The following is a 21516-nucleotide window of genomic DNA, read 5'->3' as shown; positions in this document are numbered from 1 at the left end:
CAGGATCTGATGGAGTCTCTGGAAGGCAGGTGCAGCCTGGCAAGTAGCAGACCGGTGGGAAGAGGTCTGGAAGATCAAGCAGCAACAAGTCCCAGAAGACAGTGCAAGTCCCAGAAGCCGGAGAGAAGCTGGACCAGCCGATCAGGCGCAGGGAGGTCAGGATGGTAGAGGGGTCGTCAAGCCGGGTCAGTAACAGGCGGGCGGCAGAGTACCAGGGATGAGGCAGAGGGATGGTCGGAGCAAGCCAAAAGGTCAGGGCAGGCGGAAGACAGGATCAACAGGAACAAGCCGGGTATCAGGATTAGGATTCAAGCAGGGGTAACAGGTACTGGCAGGTTCAGGAAACACTTCAGACCGGACAGCAAGGGGCCAGACTCCCAGGACGCCTTAAGTACCTTGTTTTGGCGCCGAATTGCCGTTTGCACGTGCCCGTGCGCCGTTGCCGCCGGTGCGCGTGCCCGTGCGCGCCGTTGCCGCCGGTGCGCGTGCCCGTGCGCGCCGTTGCCGCGATTGCGTGTGCCCCGCGCGCGCCGATGTGCCGCTAGCGCCATCTGGTGGCTGAGGTATTTCATGACAACATCTCCCCCACTGTAATGTCCACATCTCCCCCCTGTAATGTCCACATTTCCCCCCCCACTGTAATATCCACATCTCCCCCCACTGTAATGTCCACATCTCCCCCACTGTAATGTCCACATCTCCCCCCACTGTAATGTCCACATCTCCCCCCACTGTAATGTCCACATCTCCCCCACACTGTAATGTTCACATCTCCCCCACACTGTAATATCCACATCTCCCCCACACTGTAATATCCACATCTCCCCCACACTGTAATATCCACATCTCCCCCACACTGTAATGGCCACATCTCCCCCACTGTAATGGCCACATCTCCCCCACTGTAATGGCCACATCTCCCCCACTGTAATGGCCACATCTCCCCCACTGTAATGGCCACATCTCCCCCACTGTAATGGCCACATCTCCCCCACTGTAATGGCCACATCTCCCCCACTGTAATGGCCACATCTCCCCCACTGTAATGGCCACATCTCCTTCACTGTAATGGCCACATCTCCCCCACTGTAATGGCCACATCTCCCCCACTGTAATGTCCACATCTCCCCCCTGTAATGTCCACATTTCCCCCCCCACTGTAATATCCACATCTCCCCCACTGTAATATCCACATCTCCCCCACTGTAATATCCACATCTCCCCACAAGCAAGCAGGCAGACAGACCTGTGCGTCCACGTCAGTGCGCCGCTACCGGGTGTACCAAGATGGCCGCTGCTCCGGAGCTAGGCTAAGGCCACGGATCTCAATCCAGGAATCGTGTGGTGTGCCAATCCGAACAGGTTCGGATCACGGATCGATGACGATCCGTTGCACCGTTAGTTGTCAGTGTTGTGTCCAACCACCAATTCGTCAAAATCTCAGATTACTAAGGTTTTAAATAAACCGGAAGTGACATGGTTAGAGTTTCTGATGGGTTGGAGATATTGACAGAAGTGTGCAAATGCTTCTAAGAGAAAATAATGCCCGTATCTTCAGCTCTGGTGGCCAAAACATGATATCGTTTTCTGAAGCACCTCAATGAGAAAACTATACTGCATTTTGGTGACAAGAAAGAGCTGCAGATACAGGAATTATTCTCGAACAAAAATGGCTTGACATTTCATTCAGAGTGCAAGAATGCATCTGATATTTGTGCAATGAATGTTTTAGAAGAAGACCCCCACATGTATGGCCTGGTATAAGTATAGCAAGCCTTGGATTTGGACTGAACTAGAATTTGGTCTGATTTGGGCAAAGTGTATTGCATACCGCCCAACATTTTGAGATGGGAATGAGGGACACCTACTAGCAAACGTATGTAGACATAGTACACGCCTCATGCCACACCCCCTTAAAGGAGAAGTAACCAAAAAAAAGGTTAATTAAATCCACAAGGGCTTTTTTTTTCACTACTATTCCTTTATATTGGCTTTTAAAATTTACAAATGCAGCAATTTAGAATTTAGATAAAAGGTCACTGGGGAACACTTTTTGAAAGATAAAATGTGCATTTTATATACAACTTTATAGATCAAAACAAAATGAGCAACAAATGAAGGGAAAAGAGGGACATAGGGACTATGCTCCCAGTTGGGAGCTATGGTATTGGGCCAAACTGGCAAAATAAATAGTGTTCACCTAGCTGCCGAGCAGAACCTCCAGGAAGTGATACATTTAGTAGCTGTATTACTTCTACTATTATTACACAATTCCAAAGCAATCTAATACTGGCATTTCTTTACTGCATGGGAGGTGCAGTAAGGATGCTGTAATTATGTTCCAGAATCACAAACAATTCTCGTATAATTAGATTACCAAATAAAGCAATGAAAATGGACTAATACTGCTGGGACTTGAGGAAAAACGAAAATACTGAGCAGGCTTCCCTTTTTTCTATGCTGATTCACCTTTTATTGAGAAACTTCCCTATACAGGCGGTCCCCAGGTTACAAACAAGACAGGGGCCTGGATTCAGAAAGAATGGCCTAAGTTTCTGCTGGTGTAGCGTATCTCATATACGCTACACCGCCGTAACTTAGAGAGGCGAGTACCGTATTCACAAAGAACTTGCGCCCTAAGTTACGGCGGCGTATCGTAAATGGGCCGGCGTAAGCCCGCGTAATTCAAAGTAGGCTGGTAGGGTGCGTGTTGTATGGAAATGAATCGTGACCCCACGTAAATGACGCGCCTAACGAACGGCGCATGCTAAGTTACGCTGGCTCAATGCTTAGTCGACGTGAACGTAACCTACGCCCATCCCCATTCACGTACGACTTACGCAAACAGCGTAAAATACGACGCTGTTCCGACGTCCATATCCAACATGACTTACCCCTGCTTTATGAGGGGTAAAGTTACGCCGGACCGACGCCTTACGTAAACGGCGTAGCTAAATCCGACGGGCGCAAGTACGTTTCTGAATCGGCGTATCTACCTAATTAGCATATTTTTTGTCGCGGAAATATACGGAAGCGCCCCTAGCGGCCAGCGTAAATATGCACCCAAGATACGACGGCGTAAGAGACTTACGTCAGTCGTATCTTGGACAAATTCTGGCGTATCTGATTCTTTGAATCAGGAGCCAAGATACGACACCTCACATTCAGACTTACGACGGCATTTCTGGAGATACGCCATCGTAAGTTGTTTCTGAATCCGGGCCAGGGTCTGTATTTTGTTAAGTTGATTCTGTTTTGTAATTTGGAACAGGTACATTTTTTAAGTGTAACTCGAGCCAATAAACTATTTTTAAGCTTTTTGGATATCATAGGGAAGGGTTATCGCCCCTGTAACATTTATTTTGCGGTCTGTGCCCCTGTTCAGAAGATTTCACTTGGATTTAGAAAAATTTGTGTTGTTGTGGAAACAAGCCTTGATGATAAAGCATCAGTGGAGACACCTTTTTCCCAGCATAACACTTACAGAAGTGAATTTACCTTCCTAGGGGTAGATTTCCTCTCACTTCCTGTTGTCTCCCTCCGTTTGCAAGTAGGAGTCGTTTGTAAGTCGGATGTTTGTAACTAGGGGGGCCGTCTGTAATGTTAAACCCCTGATGAGTTTTACTTCCTCTTTGTTTCCCTGCAAAAGTAAAGCATAATGGGCTACTATGCATCGCATAGTAGCCCATTATATGTGTCACTTACCTGAAACCGAAGCCTGTGATGTCCCCAATTTCCTCGCCAGCTGGAAGAGTCCATCTTCCTTTCGGGGGTCACAGACTCCGGCTCTGTGACTGGCCGGAGTTACATGACATCACTCCCGCACGCATGCGTGCGGCAGCCGCCAGTCACGGCATGACCTTTAGTGGAAACGGCACACCGTAACCCTTCTAAAGTGAAGAAATCCTTGTACGGGTAATTGTAAATATCTCCTAAACCGTGTAGGTTTAGGACAGGACTGGACTGGGACAAAAATTTGGCCCTGGAATTCATCCAGACCGGCCCACTTTGATAGGTCTCTCCCATGGCGGCTGGACAAACCCCCCCCCCTCCGGCCAGTCAACCCCAATGTCCACCCAAGCCCCTCCTCCGCCTTCACTAGCCATTAGCCATTCTACTTTATTACATGATGCTCTGGCACCCCATGCGCTTCTATCCCCCCCATGATGCTCTGGTCCCCCATGCGCCTCTATCCCCCCCCCCATGATGCTCTGGTGCATGGGGGGGGGGTGTTCGGCTCATCCCTAACCAAAACCATATAATAGGATGTCAAACCTAAACACTTTCAATTTGTATACAATCAGGCAGGCTCTTGCGCTACAGAGTTGAAGGAAAATCTAAAGAAAATTTAATAAGAAATTTGTATAATGTGTGGCCAGCCTAGCTCATACATACTATAAGAAAATCTGGCGACCCACCCCAGCTTCCCTGTCTTCCCCTTTCATTCTCTTTCTAAGCTTTCCTCCACTACTTCTTTCTTTATATACTACGGCTCATATTGTGAGTTTTTGCAGTAAAAAATCTGAACACCAGGCAAGCAGCTAAATCCATATAAGAGGCTTAACCTGCCAAGGGATTTATTTCTCAGTCTATCCAGGACTCAGATTTACACAGCAATTACAAACCTTTTTATTTGTATTATGGTTGATGAGATGGTAAAAATATAACAGGGGTATGTATGCTCTTCTTGCTGTTGGAACACCAGCCTAGAATTGGCTTGGTATGTTTCAATAAGGGTTAAAAAATATATATTTAATTAAAAATAAGTGAACGAAAAAGGAAAGCAAGATGGCAGTTTTGTTGACTTTAACCTGATATTTTGTTTCACATGATAATAATCAATTTATTACCCGAGTTCCTGGCATAGTCCTTTCATAGACCTGTTGTTCAGGAACATGCGCATTCTCATACACTGAACTACTTGGAGTTTCTAAAAAGAAGATACAATGCAAGTGGTGTAAAATAATTGTTTTAAAAACACAATAAGGCCCCTTTCACGTGGACGTGTCCGTGTGCAGGCTCCGCTTTGTTCAGCGGGGATCGCTCTGTGATCCCCACTGAGCAGGCAGATGACAGGTCTGTCTCTGCACACGGACCGTAGAGCCAGTTGTCATCCAATCCGCCAGACGGATGGAAAAGTAGGGTTTCCATACGTCACACTTTGGCGTTTCGGAGCGGGTCGGATGTCAGTGGGCATGTCACCGCTGACATCTGTGGCTCCATAGAGGTGCATGAAGTTTCGGTTCAGGTCCGCCTAAAAAAACTGACAGGTGGACCTGATTGGTCCGCCCATGTGAAAGGGGCCTAAGATACAATTAAAAATATGAAAACATATCAATAAGATAACATATTATATAACCCATTAGTTGCCACTGCACACAAACCCTAGAGAAATGGGCCCAGTGCCCAGGAAAGCATAAAGTACATATTAATCCAAAAGTTAGGGTGGCATTCACGGGGCTTGAAAGGTGAACACTCAGTGATGATGATTATTTTTCAACAAGGCACAAGCTCATCTTCCTAAAGATCAAGGAAGGTCACCTTTGAAGTCCTGTCAGTACCGCCTTATCTTTTGTATATACAGTACAGACCAAAAGTTTGGACACACCTTCTCATTCAAAGAGTTTTCTTTATTTTCATGACTATGAAAATTGTAGATTCACACTGAAGGCATCAAAACTAAATATAAAAATAAATAAAATATATTTCATATTCTAGGTTTTTCAAAGTAGCCACCTTTTGCTTTGATTACTGCTTGGCACACTCTTGGCATTCTCTTGATGAGCTTCAAGAGGTAGTCACCTGGCACAGCACCCCATCACTCTCCTTCTTGGTCAAATAGCCCTTACACAGCCTGGAGGTGTGTTTGGGGTCATTGTCCTGTTGAAAAATAAATGATGGTCCAACTAAACGCAAACCGGATGGAATAGCATGCCGCTGCAAGATGCTGTGGTAGCCATGCTGGTTCAGTATGCCTTCAATTTTGATTAAATCCCCAACAGTATCACCAGCAAAGCACCCCCGCACCATCACACCTCCTCCTCCATGCTTCACAGTGGGAACCAGGCATTTAGAGTCCATCCGTTCACCTTTTCTGCGTCGCACAAAGACACGGGGGTTGGAACCAAAGATCTCAAGTTTGGACTCATCAGACCAAAGCACAGATTTCCACTGGTCTAATGTCCATTCCTTGTGTTCTTTATCCCAAACAAGTCTCTTCTGCTTGTTGCCTTTCTTTAGCAGTGGTTTCCTAGCAGATATTCTACCATGAAGGCCTGATTCACACAGTCTCCTCTTACCAGTTCTAGAGATGTGTCTGCTGCAAAAGGTGGCTACTTTGAAGAACCTAGAATATGAAATATATTTTCAGTTGTTTCACACTTTTTTGTTATGTATAATTCCACATGTGGTAATTCATAGTTTTGATGCCTTCAGTGTGAATCTACAATTTTCAGAGTCATGAAAATAAAGAAAACTCATTGAGAAGGTGTGTCCAAACTTTTGGTCTGTACTGTGTATATATATATATATATATATATATATATATATATATATATATATATATATATATATATATATATATTATTATTATTATTATTATTATTATTATTATATTATTATTATTTTTTTTTTTAATGTAGTGGTCCCAAGTTGTTAAAGATTTTTCTAGGTTTGTATGTCAATAGCTGATCTTTTATAAATTAAAGTCTTAATTAAAGACAAATGCTTTTAATTTAAAAAAAAAATGTGTTTTGTATGTGGCAGCTAATGTTCAAACCCAGATTTGAAGTGAACATTCTGTAGAACTTTATCATTTGAATACCTGACCGATTACTTTCTTTTCAATATGTCCTTATATAAGTGTTTTACATCATTTTTCCAATGCTGATCTGATCAAAAATCTGCAGTAAATGACATATTATGATGAACTTTACTCAAACAGGGATATAAGAAAAATTCTATACTTTTTGCCTTTAGAACAAAGTACACAATGACTTCAAGGGTGAATATCCCAAACACTGTGCCAATGACAATTCCAGCAATTTCCCCACCGCCAAGTCCACTTCCAGAGGTCTGACATAGTGTTGTAGCTGTGGGACAAACTAATACAGAGAAAAAGGTGAATTAGTGTTGGAACAAAACATTTGTCATTGAACAAAAAAACAAACAAATATATAATAAAAAATAAAAGTGTATCTAAATCCAAATCATTAAAACAAATATGTAATAGATGTTCCTGTAACATAATCTTTTTTTTTTCATTTGTGTCCTGATTTCAGTTAAATCATTCCAGCATAGTTGATCAACAGCTAAATCCACATTCTACCCCTGTTAAGCCTGGTACACACGATCGGATTTTCCGCGGACAAAGCCTCTAAATTTTGCATACAAACGGCATAGAATTGTTGGCCAACAAGCACAAAACTACGTGTTTTTTCAGCTCTTTAGCATCACCCTTTGGGCAACTTCTGCTAATGTGTTATGGTGAGCATTGCTTCTGTGCATGCGCGTTTGTACTTACACACGGTCGGATAATCTGACAACACACATTTGTTGTCGGAAAATTTTAAAGCATGCTATCCTCCATTTGTTGGGGGAAATTCCGACTACAATTGTCCGATGGAGCGTACAAACAGTCAGATTTTCCGACAACAGCCTGTCATCACATAATTCCCATCGGAAAATCCGATCGTGTGTATGGGCCTTAAAGAAGTAATAGTTATTCTCCCAAGTCAGAGTTGATAGGATTTTCCACCATTCCACAGTCCCACTCACCATATTTGCAGTAGGATAAATGTGCACCAGGTAATGCAACTGCTGGTAAACAGACAACTTGGGGTTGATTTACTAAAATGCAAATCTGGTGAAGCTCTGCATAGAAACCAATCAGCTTCCAGATTATTTTGTCAAAGCTTAACCACTTAAGACCCGGACCTTTAGGCAGCTAAAGGACCCAGACAGTTTTTGCGATCCGGCACTGCGTCACTTTAACTGACAATTGCGCGGTCGTGCGAAGTGGCTCCCAAACAAAATTGGCGCCCTTTTTTTCCCCACAAATTGAGCTTTCTTTTGGTTGGTATTTAATCACCGCTATAGAGCGACAATTTTGAAATAAATAATATTTTTTACTTTTTGCTATAATAAATATCCCCCAAAAATATATTAAAAAAAAAAAATTCCTCTGTTTATGCCGATACGTATTATTCTACCTATTTTTGGTAAAAAAAAATGGCCATAATCGTTTATCGGTTGGTTTGCGCAAACCTTATAACGTTTACAAAATAGGGGATAGTTGTATTGCATTTTTATTATTTTTATTTTTTTTACTACTAATGGCGGCGATCAGTGATTTTTTTCATGACTGCGACATTATGGCGGACACTTCGGACAATTTTGACACATTTTTGGGACCATTGTCATTTTCACAGCAAAAAATGCATTTAAAATGCATTGTTTACTGTGAAAATGACAATTGCTGTTTTGGAGTTAACCACAAGGGGGCGCTGATGGGGTTATGTGTGACCTCATGTCTGTTTCTAACTGTAGGGGGTAGGTGTGACGTCATCGATTGTGATTCCCTATATAAGGGAACACACGATCGATCACGGCGCCACAGTGAAGAACGGGGAAGCTGTGCTTACACACAGCTCTCCCCGTTCTTCAGCTCCGGGGACCGATCGCGGTACTCCAGCGGCGAGCGGCCGTGGTCACGGAGCTTCGGACCGGGTCGCGTGCACGCGCCCGACCCCACGGCTGGACTTAAAGGGCAACGTACATATACGTTGATATGCCCAGCCGTGCCATTCTGCCACTATAAATCGGCGTGAAGGGGTCCTTAAGTGGTTAAAGTAAAAGTTCACCTTTCGCAACATGTTACACCCATATTCAGGGTGTACCATGTTATGAACAGACTAGCTCCTGCACCCCCCAGTTACCTAATATGACAGCTAGCGAGAATCCCCCCCCCCGATAGCTGTCGCAATGTCGTGAATGGAAAACTACAAGGTTCAGCAGCCTTTGCAGCTATCGACTTGTAGTTCTCAAAGAACTACCACGGGGCTGTCACTGCAAATTTATTTCATTTTTTACATATTATGATTCTGTGACCAATCGCAGCTAGCAACACAATTGTAAACAACGGATGGAATGAAAGGAAGCCATCCATTGTTTACAATTGTCATGTGATCTGCTGTAAAAGGTCACAGCGATCACATAGTACTCGCAGCGGGCCTGTACAGTGAACAGTTCATGGCTGAATAACTGAGTGACTGGCCAATTATTTTCACATTTTCTGGACCCTCTGTAATAAGAAAAAATTCCAGTATAAGTATAACAGCAGTAGGAAAAAAAAAATTCTGAATTAGCAGGGAGATACTTAGTTCTGAGCTTTTTTTTTCTTTTTCTTTAAAGAGATAGCTTCTGCATGATGTGTATATTGTTTATTGCTGTCTATGTTCCTGTTGGGGAGATTTCTCCAAACTTTCTTTTCCATAAAAATAATACAACCAACAAGTGTCCAACAAGCTCATATACAGTAGATGCAATTGTCAGGTGTCCAATGATCTTTGGCCATATAGTGTAGCAATGTATGATGAGAAGCCCTTCATAGCAGCAGATAGGAATATCTACTATTTCAAACAATTGTGAATGTAAGTAGTGTCACATATACACTATATTATCAAAAGTATTGAGACGCCTGCCTTTACACACACATAAACTTTAATGGCATCCCAGTCTAAAGGCCCGTACACACGATCCAACTTTATGGCCATAATTGTCTGATGGACGTGTTGTGTCGGATAATCCGACCGTGTGTATGCTCCATCAGACAATTGTTTGCTGAATTTACGAGAACAAAAGTTGGCTGTTCATGCTCACCAACTGTCTGGCAATAAATCTGTTACGTCGGATTATCCAATCATGTGTACACAATTCTGTCCGCTCGGAACCAATGCTAAATATCAGACAACAATAGCAGAAGTTGCCCAATGGGTGGCGGTAAAAAGCTGAAAAACCACAGGGTTTGCTGGTCTAGCCTCTAAGACCCCATTCACACCTGAGCAGGGGCGGACTGACCATTGAGTCACTCGGGCACTGCCCGAGGGCCCCATGCCACTAGGGGGCCCCATCAGGGTTGCCAGGCTCAGTGAAACCAGGGACAGTATGTAAAAATCGATGTTTTTTTTAGATCTGTCCCTGATATGTCCGAAACCGACATGCTTTTGATGTGAAAATACTGAGATTTTAGCTGCCCCGCCTCTGAACTGCCTCCTGGCATGGTGGCCATCTGTAAGCCCAGGGGCCCCATAATCTTCTATTGCCCGGGGGCCCCATGAGTTGTCAGCCCGCCCCTGCACCTGAGCGTTTTGTAGCTTGAAGCCTGAAGCTACAAAACGCTGGAGGGGAAAAAAATCTATTATTCTCTATGGAGATGGTTCACATCTCCATTCCAAAACGCCTGAAGCCAGAAGTTCCAAAACACCTGAAGCTCAAACAAGTTCTGGGACTTTTTTTTAGGCAGATTTGGAGCGTTTTTCTGCTTTTAACATTGGTGACCCTTTCAGACCTGTCCAAAATCACGAAAAAAAAGCGGTAAAAAATGCCGCAAAAATCGCAGCAAAACGCGGTAAAAAAACGCAGCAAAAAATGCAGAAAACGCTACGCTCAGGTGTGAATGCAGCCTAAATATCAGTTATCCCTGCAACACAGGTTGCATAGCACACTGGACTACTGCTCCATACCCTTGTAGGGGTGAATCACACAGGACGTTTTATTTATTTATGTTGTTAGGATTTGGTTTGGATTAGCATTGTACCACACCCCTCCAGGGGTGAATCGCACAGGACTTTTTCATGTTGCCAGGATTTGGTTTGGTTTTTCATTTATATGTTTTCAGGATTACCACTTTGCACTAACACTGCGTGGTTACACGGTTGATGTATAGAGTTGAGCGGACACCTGGATGTTCGGGTCCGAACCAGAACTTTAAAAAAAAAGTTTGGGTTTGGGAACCCGAACTCCGAACCCCATTGTAGTCAATGGGACACAGACTTTTAGAAAAAAAAATGCGCGGAGGTCCCTGCAAATTCAATAACCAGACCCTTTAGGTCTGGTATGGATATTAAGGGGAACCCCGCCGTCAATTTAAAAAAAAAATGACGTGCGGTTCCCCCTAAATATCCATAACCAGACCCGTTATCCGAGCACGTTGACCTGGCCGGCCGCAGAAAAGAGGGGGGGACAGAATGCAGCCCCCCCCTCTCCTGAACCGCACCAGGCCACATGCCCTCAACATTAGGAGGGTGCTTTGGGGTGCCCCCCAAAGCACCTTGTCCCCATGTTGATGGGGACAAGGGTCTCATCCCCACAACCCTTGCCCGGTGGTTGTGGGGGTATGCGGGCGGCTTATCAGAATCTGGAAGACCCCTTTAACAAAGGGGACCCCCAGATCCTGACCCCCCCTGTGTGAAATGGTAATGGGGTACACTGTCAAACACATATTTTCACTATTATGACTTTTGCCAGGAGACAATACTCCACATAATCACAGCTATCCTTGGGAGGAATGGTACTACAACATTAACCCATTCACTTCTAGAGAGGCTTACTCCTTGACACTTATTACAGGAAGAGCGAGCCACTAATATATTGCTGTTCAGCAATAGGGTACACCACCTGACTGTAGCAATTGCCCTACGTGTCCGGCCTTGTCTCCAAGGCAGTATAGGGAGATTATATGCCATATAAGCTTACCTATCCCGTAATTACCCAACATTTCAATTGTCACTTATCAGTGGGACCAACAGTATCCATTTGTGACTCCTACCTTATGGTTAACACAGCATTGGATTTAACCACTCTATACACCCACGACCTACGGGCAGCGCCACTACCCCTTCACATATTACACTGATTCCAGACCCAATCACTGGGGTACAACAGGGGGGAAGCAGCCTCACCCAACACCTCAGCGCAGATTTACTACAGGGTTTATGGTTTAGTGAATGTTGGCAGAAAATGTTGGTCCATGCAGAACAAGTTCACGTCCAACGCGCTTCAGAAAAAAATACACAGAAAAGTCTGATGGAAGTCAGATCGTGTGTATGAGGCTTTAAGCTGGATACACACAATACAATTTTCTTTAGATTTACCAAAACTATATAATAACTATAGTCATGTTGGAACAGGAAGGGGCCATCTCCAAACTGTTCCCACACAGTTGGGAGCCTGAAATTGTCCAACATGTCTTGGTATGCTGACACCTTATAGGTCGGACAAACTTTTTCGTTTTTCATCGGACAAAAGTTCACTCTGCAAACGGACAAACTTGTCGGCAACAAAAGTCTGATGGTGCAAAGTCTGACCGTGTGTACAGAAATCCATCAGACTTTTGTCCAAAGCACAAACACGCATGCCCAGAACCAATGTTAAAATCAACCGACAATAGCAGAAGTTGACCAAAGGGTAGCGGTAAAGAGCAGAAAAACCATGTGATGTAGGGAAAGTTTTCAAAAAAGTCCTGCCATGTGTATGCTATGAGTGTGCCCCGGCCAACTCCCTTCAAACAAAAATCCATGGAAATGTTTGAAGTCCGATCGTGTGTATGAGGCTTAAAAGTTCCCTTCACTGGAACTAAGGAGCCAAGCCCAACCCCTAAAAAATAACCCCCCACCACCATAATCCCCCCTCCACCAAATGATTTTGCACAAAGAAAGGTCCATAAACACATGGATTAGGGAGTTTGGGGTGGAGGAACTTGACTGGCCTGCACAGAGTCCTGACCCCAAACCGATAGAACACCTTTAAAATGAATTAGTACATAGTGCATAGTAGGTGAGGTTGATAAAAGACACAAGTCCAACAAGTCCAATCTATGCATGTTTTTATATGTCAAATTAGAGTGGAGACTGTGAGCCAGGTCTTCTCATTCACATGAGTGCCTGACCTCATAAATGTGTTTCTGGAAGAATGATCAAACATTCCCATAGACACACTCCTAAACCTCGTGGACAGCCTTCCCAGAAAAGTTGAAGCTGTTATAGCTGCAAAGGGTGCGCCAACTCGGTATTAAACACTACGGACTAAGACTGGGATGCCATTAAAGTTCATGTGCGTGTCAAGGCAGGCGTCCAAATACTTGCGGTAATATAGTGTATACTGTGTGGTGGCTGCTTTGTTTTCTGCAGACCTCAGAAACAGGAAGTTTTTTCAGTATTCTCACTATACTGTTACACAGCCAACAACCTTGCGTAACTTTCCTTCCTTTTTTGTGCATCCAAAACACAAGACAAATAATGGAAACCTGTTTTTATATTATATAATAATTTATATTTGAATTAATAGGTGGGGCCTGGAGCTGGCAGACAGCAATGCAAAGGTAACAGAGGTTCTGTCCTTTCTTCACCCTATTAATAGGAAATGTTTTTTTATTAGAAGTGTGTCCCTGTAGGATAGACTTACCCTCACTTCCTGTCCTAGTGACGATGTCTTTCAGACAGGAAGTAGAAAAATCTACCAAATCAGTACATAGACAACTAAATACTCTGACAGGAGTTCTAATCATTCATTCCCCGATCTATCCAAATGTAGAAGTAATAAAGAAAAATAGAAAGCTTTGGTTAAAAAAACACGTTAATTAACCATTTAAGCCGCGGACCAATATGCTGCTAAATGCCCAAAGGCGTTATTACAATTCGGCACTGCGTCGCTTTAACAGACAATTGCGCGGTCGTGCGACGTGGCTCCCAAACAAAATTGACGTCCTTTTTTCCCCACAAATAGAGCTTTCTTTTGGTGGTATTTGATCACCTCTGCGGTTTTTATTTTTTGCGCTATAAACAAAAATAGAGCGACAATTTTGAAAAAAATTCAATAATTTTTTAGTTTTTGCTATAATAAATATCCCCCAAAAACATATATACAATTTTTTTTCCCTCAGTTTAGGCCAATACGTATTCTTCTACCTATTTTTGTTAAAAAAAATCGCAATAAGCGTTTATCGATTGGTTTGCGCAAAATTTATAGCGTTTACAAAATAGGGGATAGTTTTATATATTTTTTTTTTTTTTACTACTAATGGCGGCGATCAGCGATTTTTTTCGTGACTGCGACATTATGGCGGACACTTCGGACAATTTTGACACATTTTTGGGACCATTGTCATTTTCACAGCAAAAAATGCATTTAAATTGCATTGTTTATTGTGAAAATGACAGTTGCAGTGTGGGAGTTAACCACAGGGGGCGCTGTAGGAGTTAGGGTTCACCTAGTGTGTGTTTACAACTGTAGGGGGGTGTGGCTGTAGGACTGACGTCATCGATCGAGTCTCCCTTATAAAAAGGATCACTCGATCGATACGCCGCCACAGTGAAGCACGGGGAAGCCGTGTTTACATACGGCTCTCCCCGTTCTTCAGCTCCAGGAAGCGATCACGAGGGGGCGGCTAGAAACCAATAAAAAAATGTGATGGTGCTCTCGCGCCTACCAAAAACAACTTTGAGATGAAAGAAATGATATAATGTGAAATGTAATAATGCTGCTAAGTCTAATAGTGTATACAAGTGATAAATACAATAAAGTAGTGAAAGATGAAGTGACTAGCGCAATATTAAATGGCTATGTAGCAAAAAGTGTTTGTCAGTGAATCAAACTGATCATAAATAAAACATATAAACACAGTGCCAAAATATAAATATACAAAATAATGGTGATTATTCCAATCAGCATGTAGCAAGTGAAAAAATCATGCACAAAACAACTGTGATGCTGTGGTGAGTCAGCAAACAAATGAATTCTCAATAGTTCTGAGATGATAAAAGAGCTTTGAATAGCTAGTGCATAAATGGGATAAAGCAATAAATGCAATCAAAAGTTCCATCAAACAGCAATTCTCCAAAAGAAAATGGTGTGATAATCTTAGGAATCCTCCAATGTGGATCTTCAAAAAAATGTGCTCACAAAGCGCTTACCTTCCCCAAGAAGAGGGGATGTCCAGGGCGTCCTGTGCAGTCCTAGGTAATCAGCTCCAGGCTTCTATTGGGTGACGGTGGTGCTCAGCATGGAGGAATAAAAAAGATTGCTTCCCATAGTAGTAAAAAGGAGGCTGGTTTATTGTAAAAACGCTACATTACATAGTAAAACAAAGTGAAAACGAAAGGAAAACACAGCTGATCATAGCTTCCTTGTGTGTTCCTATAATAAGCCCGTCCCTTACATGTTACGCCACGTCACGTGGCTTCATCAGAGGTCGTTACTACACTATGGGAAGCAATCTTTTTTATTCCTCCATGCTGAGCACCACCGTCACCCAATAGAAGCCTGGAGCTGATTACCTAGGACTGCACAGGACGCCCTGGACATCCCCTCTTCTTGGGGAAGGTAAGCGCTTTGTGAGCACATTTTTTTGAAGATCCACATTGGAGGATTCCTAAGATTATCACACCATTTTCTTTTGGAGAATTGCTGTTTGATGGAACTTTTGATTGCATTTATTGCTTTATCCCATTTATGCACTAGCTATTCAAAGCTCTTTTATCATCTCAGAACTATTGAGAATTCATTTGTTTGCTGACTCACCACAGCATCACAGTTGTTTTGTGCATGATTTTTTCACTTGCTACATGCTGATTGGAATAATCACCATTATTTTGTATATTAATATTTTGGCACTGTGTTTATATGTTTTATTTATGATCAGTTTGATTCACTGACAAACACTTTTTGCTACATAGCCATTTAATATTGCGCTAGTCACTTCATTGGCTAGAAACCAATAGCCGCGCCCTCGTCCCGGATCACTCCCCGCGGGTTTCCGACCGCCGCATGTAGCGGGGGTCCCGATCGGACCCCCGACGCGTGGAAAGGCGGGGACGTACATGTACGCCCATATGCCTGTACGTGCCATTCTGTGGACGTACATATACATGCGGCGGGCGTTAGGCGGTTAAAGCCCAGCTCTGGAACTGAAACAAAGCATATCTAAATGTAAAAAAACAAAAAACAAAAAATATTATGCAGCTGGACTATGTGCACCTTTATTAACCAGTTAAATGCAGGGCACTTTCACCCCCTTCCTGCCCAGACCAATGTTCGGCTTTCAGCTCTGTCATACATTGACAATTGCGCGGTCATGCAACATTGTACCCAAACTAAATTTTTATAATTTTGTACACCCAACTAGAGCTTTCTTTTGGTGGTATTTAATACCCACTGTTTTTTTTTATTAAAAAAAAAAGACACATTTTGAAAAAATAAAAAAACGCTGTTTGCAAATACGCTGTTTTCTTCATAATTTTAGACCAAAATGTATTCTGCTATACTTTGGTGAAAATAACCGAAATCAGTGTATACTATTTAGTCTGTAGGAAGGTTAGAGTTTGCAAATTATGGTATACACTACAGTATATCTGAAAATTGTTCAATCCTCATTAGGGCCGAAACAACTAATCAATTATGAAATTAATCGATTACAATTTTCATAATCGATTAATCAGACAGTAATATAATGGGGTTAAAAAAACTAAAATTTGCCTTTTATAGTACAAAAAAAGCAAATCGCTACTGTAAATATTACTTTCGCTGTCCCACAGTAAAAAAAATGAACCCCTTACAGTAGCGATTATTTGCTCTTTTTGTACTTATTTTTGTTTTTTTAACCCCCATTATGTTACTAAACATCTCAGGCCGGGTTCACACCTCTGTTTTTTTGGTGCTTTTTGCAGAAACACACTACAGTTCATTTACATGTTTTCCTATGGGACACGTTCACATCCATGATTTTTTTTTCGGCTGCTGCGTATTTGCAAAGGGCAAGGACTTTTTAATGCGAAACGCTATTTTTTATTTTTTTTTGGTTCGATATACTTCAATGGAGAAGCTGCAGAAACGCATGTAATGTGTTTTTGCGGCAATTTGTGTTTTGTAATCTGCCCAACAACATATTGGGCCAAAAAAAAATGTAAAAATGCATTTTTTTTTTAAGGCTATTATCCGATTAATATTAACAATAATCGACCAACTAATCGATTATGAAAATAATCGTTAGTTGCAGCCCTAATCCTGATGCACTGATGACCTATCTCATTTCCTGAGGCCCAACAAAAAAAACAAGACAGTACAAATACCCCCCCATGACCCCTTTTTTGGAAAGTAGACAGTCCAAAATATCTAATAAGAGGCATGGCAAGTTTTCTGAAGTCTTATTTTTTGTCATCGATTTTTGGAAAATGAAGAAATTAAAAAATTATACTGTCACCTTTGCCGTACAGTGTCATCATATAACTGGTGTGGCGATGATCAGGGACACTGACAGGTAACAGTACGAAAATAAATAAATAATGTATTTATTTTTAAAAATTTTATTATAGTGTTTTCTTTTTTTTCCATTTTTATTTATTTTTTTTAACACACTTTGACCAGAGCAATGTAATGTTACCATAGTAACATTGTACTATTCTAGGGAAGTGATCAGGATTTTTTTTTACTTTCACACATTATTTTTGCTTATAGCTTTATAATATAATATTTTATTTTAATATTAATTATAATTTATTATTAATTATTATTAATGTTAATTATTCATTTTAATATTTTATTTTATATTAAAATACTGCAGCATTTTACTGAATTAAATCATTTCATTCAGTTTCTTTTGTTGTGATTAGCTGTGATTGGTCAGAGCTAATCACATGGTACAGATGGACTGTGATTGGCCCGTCTGTACCATGTGACCACACTGACCAATCAGAGCAAAAACAAATGTAAACAATGCATGGCTTCCTTTCAAGCCATCCATTGTATACAAGTGTCATATGACCTGCTGTGATTGGTTACAGTGGTCACATGGTACCGGTAGCAGGCCGGTACAGTGATCAGTCAGCGGATGTGTCTGGTGAATGCAGCCGGTAACTGTTCGCGCCGCTATGCTCCCCCGCGATCCTGGAGGACAAAATATGACGTCCTCCCAGATTGACTAGAGGTTCCCCCTGGAATTATGCATAGACTGGGTGGGAACCGGTTGATCATTAAACCATGAAATGAAGAACACTTAGGGCTTTTGTTCACTTGCAGATGGTGGTAAAAAAAATAGGTGGTTAAGACGCGGTTTCACTGCCCCCCTTAAGCTGCAAATGCAGCCAGATGGGGTTGTACACATGTCATGGGTACTATGCTTTGCTTCAGACTATGGCAAAAATGATACCCCTATAATTCAAGTGAATGGAGACACACACCACAACTGTGAACTGAACAGTGGACTTGTGGTTGCTGCCCCCCCCCCCCCCCAAAAAAAATAGGTGCTGTTAGAGAACTGCTCTCAGTAAAGTGATCCACTGTGTACTGTACTTCGAAGAGTGACACAGGTGCTCCTTATGTAGCACCTGTGTACTTTATGGTACCGGTGCTAGTTAAATTTAGAAGTAGGTCAGAGTGTAGTTAGACTCTGACCCAGATTATTAAGTGCAAAATAGGGTCTCTGTCTCAGCTTGGCTGTGCTGTAGGCTTATTCTGTTGTACTGGGGTGTTCTTCCAACCCCGGTGCTGCAGGTGGCAGCAGTGAAGTTAAGGTTTGGGTGCTCTTTCCCAGCAGCCAATCAGGAGGGTTTGACCTCGCTGTGCATGCTGGGGAGGGGTATTTATGAGGCAGATGCCATTAGTGGGTCTTCTTCGTCCAGTGTGGCACCCACCTTTAGGGTGACCACATCACGGCGCCCCGGCGTTATGGCCTACCTGGCCGGGGTGTGCGTGCCATGTGGTGTTCCTGGTTCCGGGCCATGCTGACATGGAGCATCTGAACAGCGACGGGGACCCAGTGAGTGACTGGACTGGGTTCCCATCTTTGAGGATCCCAAGCTGTATTGCTGTTCGGTGGGGAGACTGTCTGAAGAGCGCCATTGAGAGGCTGGCGGTCCAAAAGGGCCTCGACAAACCACCGGGGATCGAGGTAGCCGGACACCGAGGGATTGATCACCTGTCAGTCGGTACCTGGGCGACAAGTTGAAGGAGATCCAGACGTAGCTCATCTAAGGAGGGATATCTCAGAGATTTCAATCCAGAGAGGGCCTGGGGCAGAGGTGTCTTTCTGAGGCTCACCGAGAAGGGTCTGTGGCAGAGACTTTTTCCTACGATTGTCCGAGTGACACTCCGGCTGCCAGGTCAGTGAGAGAGGCCTGTCGGGGTACACTAAACCCATTCAGGCGGGAGTGGCGCAGAGAAGTGTTACGCTGGGAGCAGGACTGTTTCCCTATCATTACGCCTGAATCTTCTATTCTTCCTTTCTTCTTAAATTTTACTTTCCTCACCACAAGCTTATTGTTTTTACCCGGCTGGGTAATAAAGAGCACAGCAAAGAGCACCTGTCGTGGACATTCCTTTACTTCTACTAAATGCAATACGCATCATTCACCCCTAGGAATTCGGAGGAGCCATGAGGTAAATGTGTCGTCCAAACATCCAGCAGCTCCTTCGGGGGTAATACTACACTTACAAACACAAGTGCTTTCCAAGAACTAAGAATTGGTCTATATGAGGGGTAGGCAACCTGGGACCCCTCCAGCTGTTGTGTAACTACATTTACCATGAGGCATTGCAAGGCTGGCAGTTACAGTTACTCCCAGCGGCATGATGGGACTTGTAGTTCTCCAACAGCTGGAGGGCCCCAGGTTGCCTACCCCTGCTCTATATAATATAGAGGAAACAAAGTGGGTGCTCCAGAGCTTCCACTTGTTGTGTCCACCCGCCTATTTGGTAGGCAATGATATAATTATATGTAGACTCCGCCCAATGTGTTTCATCCCCAAGACTTAATCAGGTGACACCGAGTAGCTCCAAATGTGCTGTTTGTCAAAGGAAAACAAATAAAAAATCTGCAGAACCCAGAGAATTAGAGCATTTTCCAAAGACTTTCAAACTGGGATGTTGAACTGATCTCCAGTTCCCCAAGGTATTTACATGCTGCTACTTCCATCTAGGAAAAATGTGGTGTGGTAGACTCTTATGTGACCCTGGATCAATCTAAAGGCCCGTACACGCGTTCGGATATTCCGACAACAATTGTGTGATGGACGTGTTTTGTCGGATAATCCGACCGCCCGTATGCTCCTTCAGACAATTGTTGTCGGAATGTTGGATGGTCATGCTCAAAAATCCACGGATTTGTCCGATGGAAGTCCGATCGCGTGTACAAGGCTTAAGACTGGCTAAGTGACCAGGGCCGCCATCAGGGGGGTACAGGCAGTACACCTGTAAGGGGCCCGGATGGCAACCCCCCTTTTTTTTTATATAAAAGGGTCCAGAGGTCCTCAGGGCCCCGGATGACGACCTCCCTTTTTTTTTTTTTTTTTTATATATATTATTTTTTATTTATTTTTTTATATATATTTTTTATTAAATGGCCCAGAGGTCCCCAGGGCCCTGGATTGCAACCCCCCTTTTTTTAATAAATTTTTTTATAATTTTTTTTAATTTTCTTTATATATATATATATATATATATATATATATATATATATATATATATATATATATATATATATATATATATATTTATATATTTATTTATTAAATTGCCCAGAGGTCCCCAGGGCCCCAGATGGCAACCTCCCTTTTTTTATAAAAACATTTTTTTACATCTTTTTATATATATATATATTTTTATATATATATATATATCCCCAGGGCCCCGGATGGCAAAGCCCCCCCTCCCCCCTGCTTCTCCATTTTTCTATTAGCGACGGCACCCCCCGCTTCTAAATTCGTGGCAGCCCACCCGCTTCTCAATTTGAGGTGGCAGCAACCCCCCTGCTCCAGGGGGCCCATGCCTGTGTAAGGGGCCCCATAATTCCTGATGGCGGCCCTGTGAGTGACTGACCTTTGAAAATGAGAATCGGTAGAATTTCTGTTTTCTATTTATCCGAACACCATTGTATTTGCTACTTACAAGCTACGGTCAGTGTGTAGGGATCACTGGTCCTCTTACTGACAGGGTTCTCAGCCTCACATTGATAGTCCCCTGAATTCATACGGTTTATCCTTGGGAAGAAGATAGTCCTGTTATCTGAAGACAAGGTGACTTCAGAGGGGACCCTGCTCCATACTATCCTCTCTGCATTAGTAGAGGTACAGGTGAGGATGACGGTATCATTTTCCTTAGGAAGTGAGGTAGAGGCTGTAATTGTCGGTTTACCAACCATGTCTGCAAAGGGAGGAAATGGAAATCGTTAATAGTAGTCATAGTAATAGGCATGTTTCAAGTGCAGTTGCTTTTTGAGCTTAGTACTGAAAATTAGATAAAGCTCCACTTTGCAAAGAATGCTTAATCACGTGAAAATAAAAAGTAAAAAAAAACAAAAAAACAGCCTTTTTGCTTACACATGATTGAGCAGAAGCTCTGCTGACTTCTAGCATCCATTTACTAAGCTCTGGAGCAACTGCACTTTGCAAAGTACACAGCCTATTTACCTTTAGTAAATCAACCCCAAACCCATGGTCATGAGGAAATAACTGAAGCTACACCCAAAGA

The 21516-nt window shown here is 42.8% G+C and overlaps 1 protein-coding gene across 1 annotated transcript in view; it reads right to left on the bottom strand.

Moving 5' to 3' along the window:
* Nucleotides 1-21516, bottom strand: part of LOC120916462 (carcinoembryonic antigen-related cell adhesion molecule 1-like) — a 56095-nt gene that overhangs the window by 16485 nt on the left and 18094 nt on the right. Inside the window, exons 3-5 of the mRNA XM_040327439.1 lie at nucleotides 20935-21189; nucleotides 6965-7103; nucleotides 4851-4932 (exon numbers count right to left, since the gene is read on the bottom strand). Coding sequence (XP_040183373.1) covers nucleotides 4851-4932; nucleotides 6965-7103; nucleotides 20935-21189 — 476 coding nt within the window. The remainder of the gene's footprint in view (nucleotides 1-4850; nucleotides 4933-6964; nucleotides 7104-20934; nucleotides 21190-21516) is intronic.

This window comes from Rana temporaria, chromosome 10 (assembly GCF_905171775.1).
Source record: "Rana temporaria chromosome 10, aRanTem1.1, whole genome shotgun sequence".
Classification (NCBI taxonomy): domain Eukaryota; kingdom Metazoa; phylum Chordata; class Amphibia; order Anura; family Ranidae; genus Rana; species Rana temporaria.
This window is presented reverse-complemented; position numbering and strand designations above follow the sequence as displayed.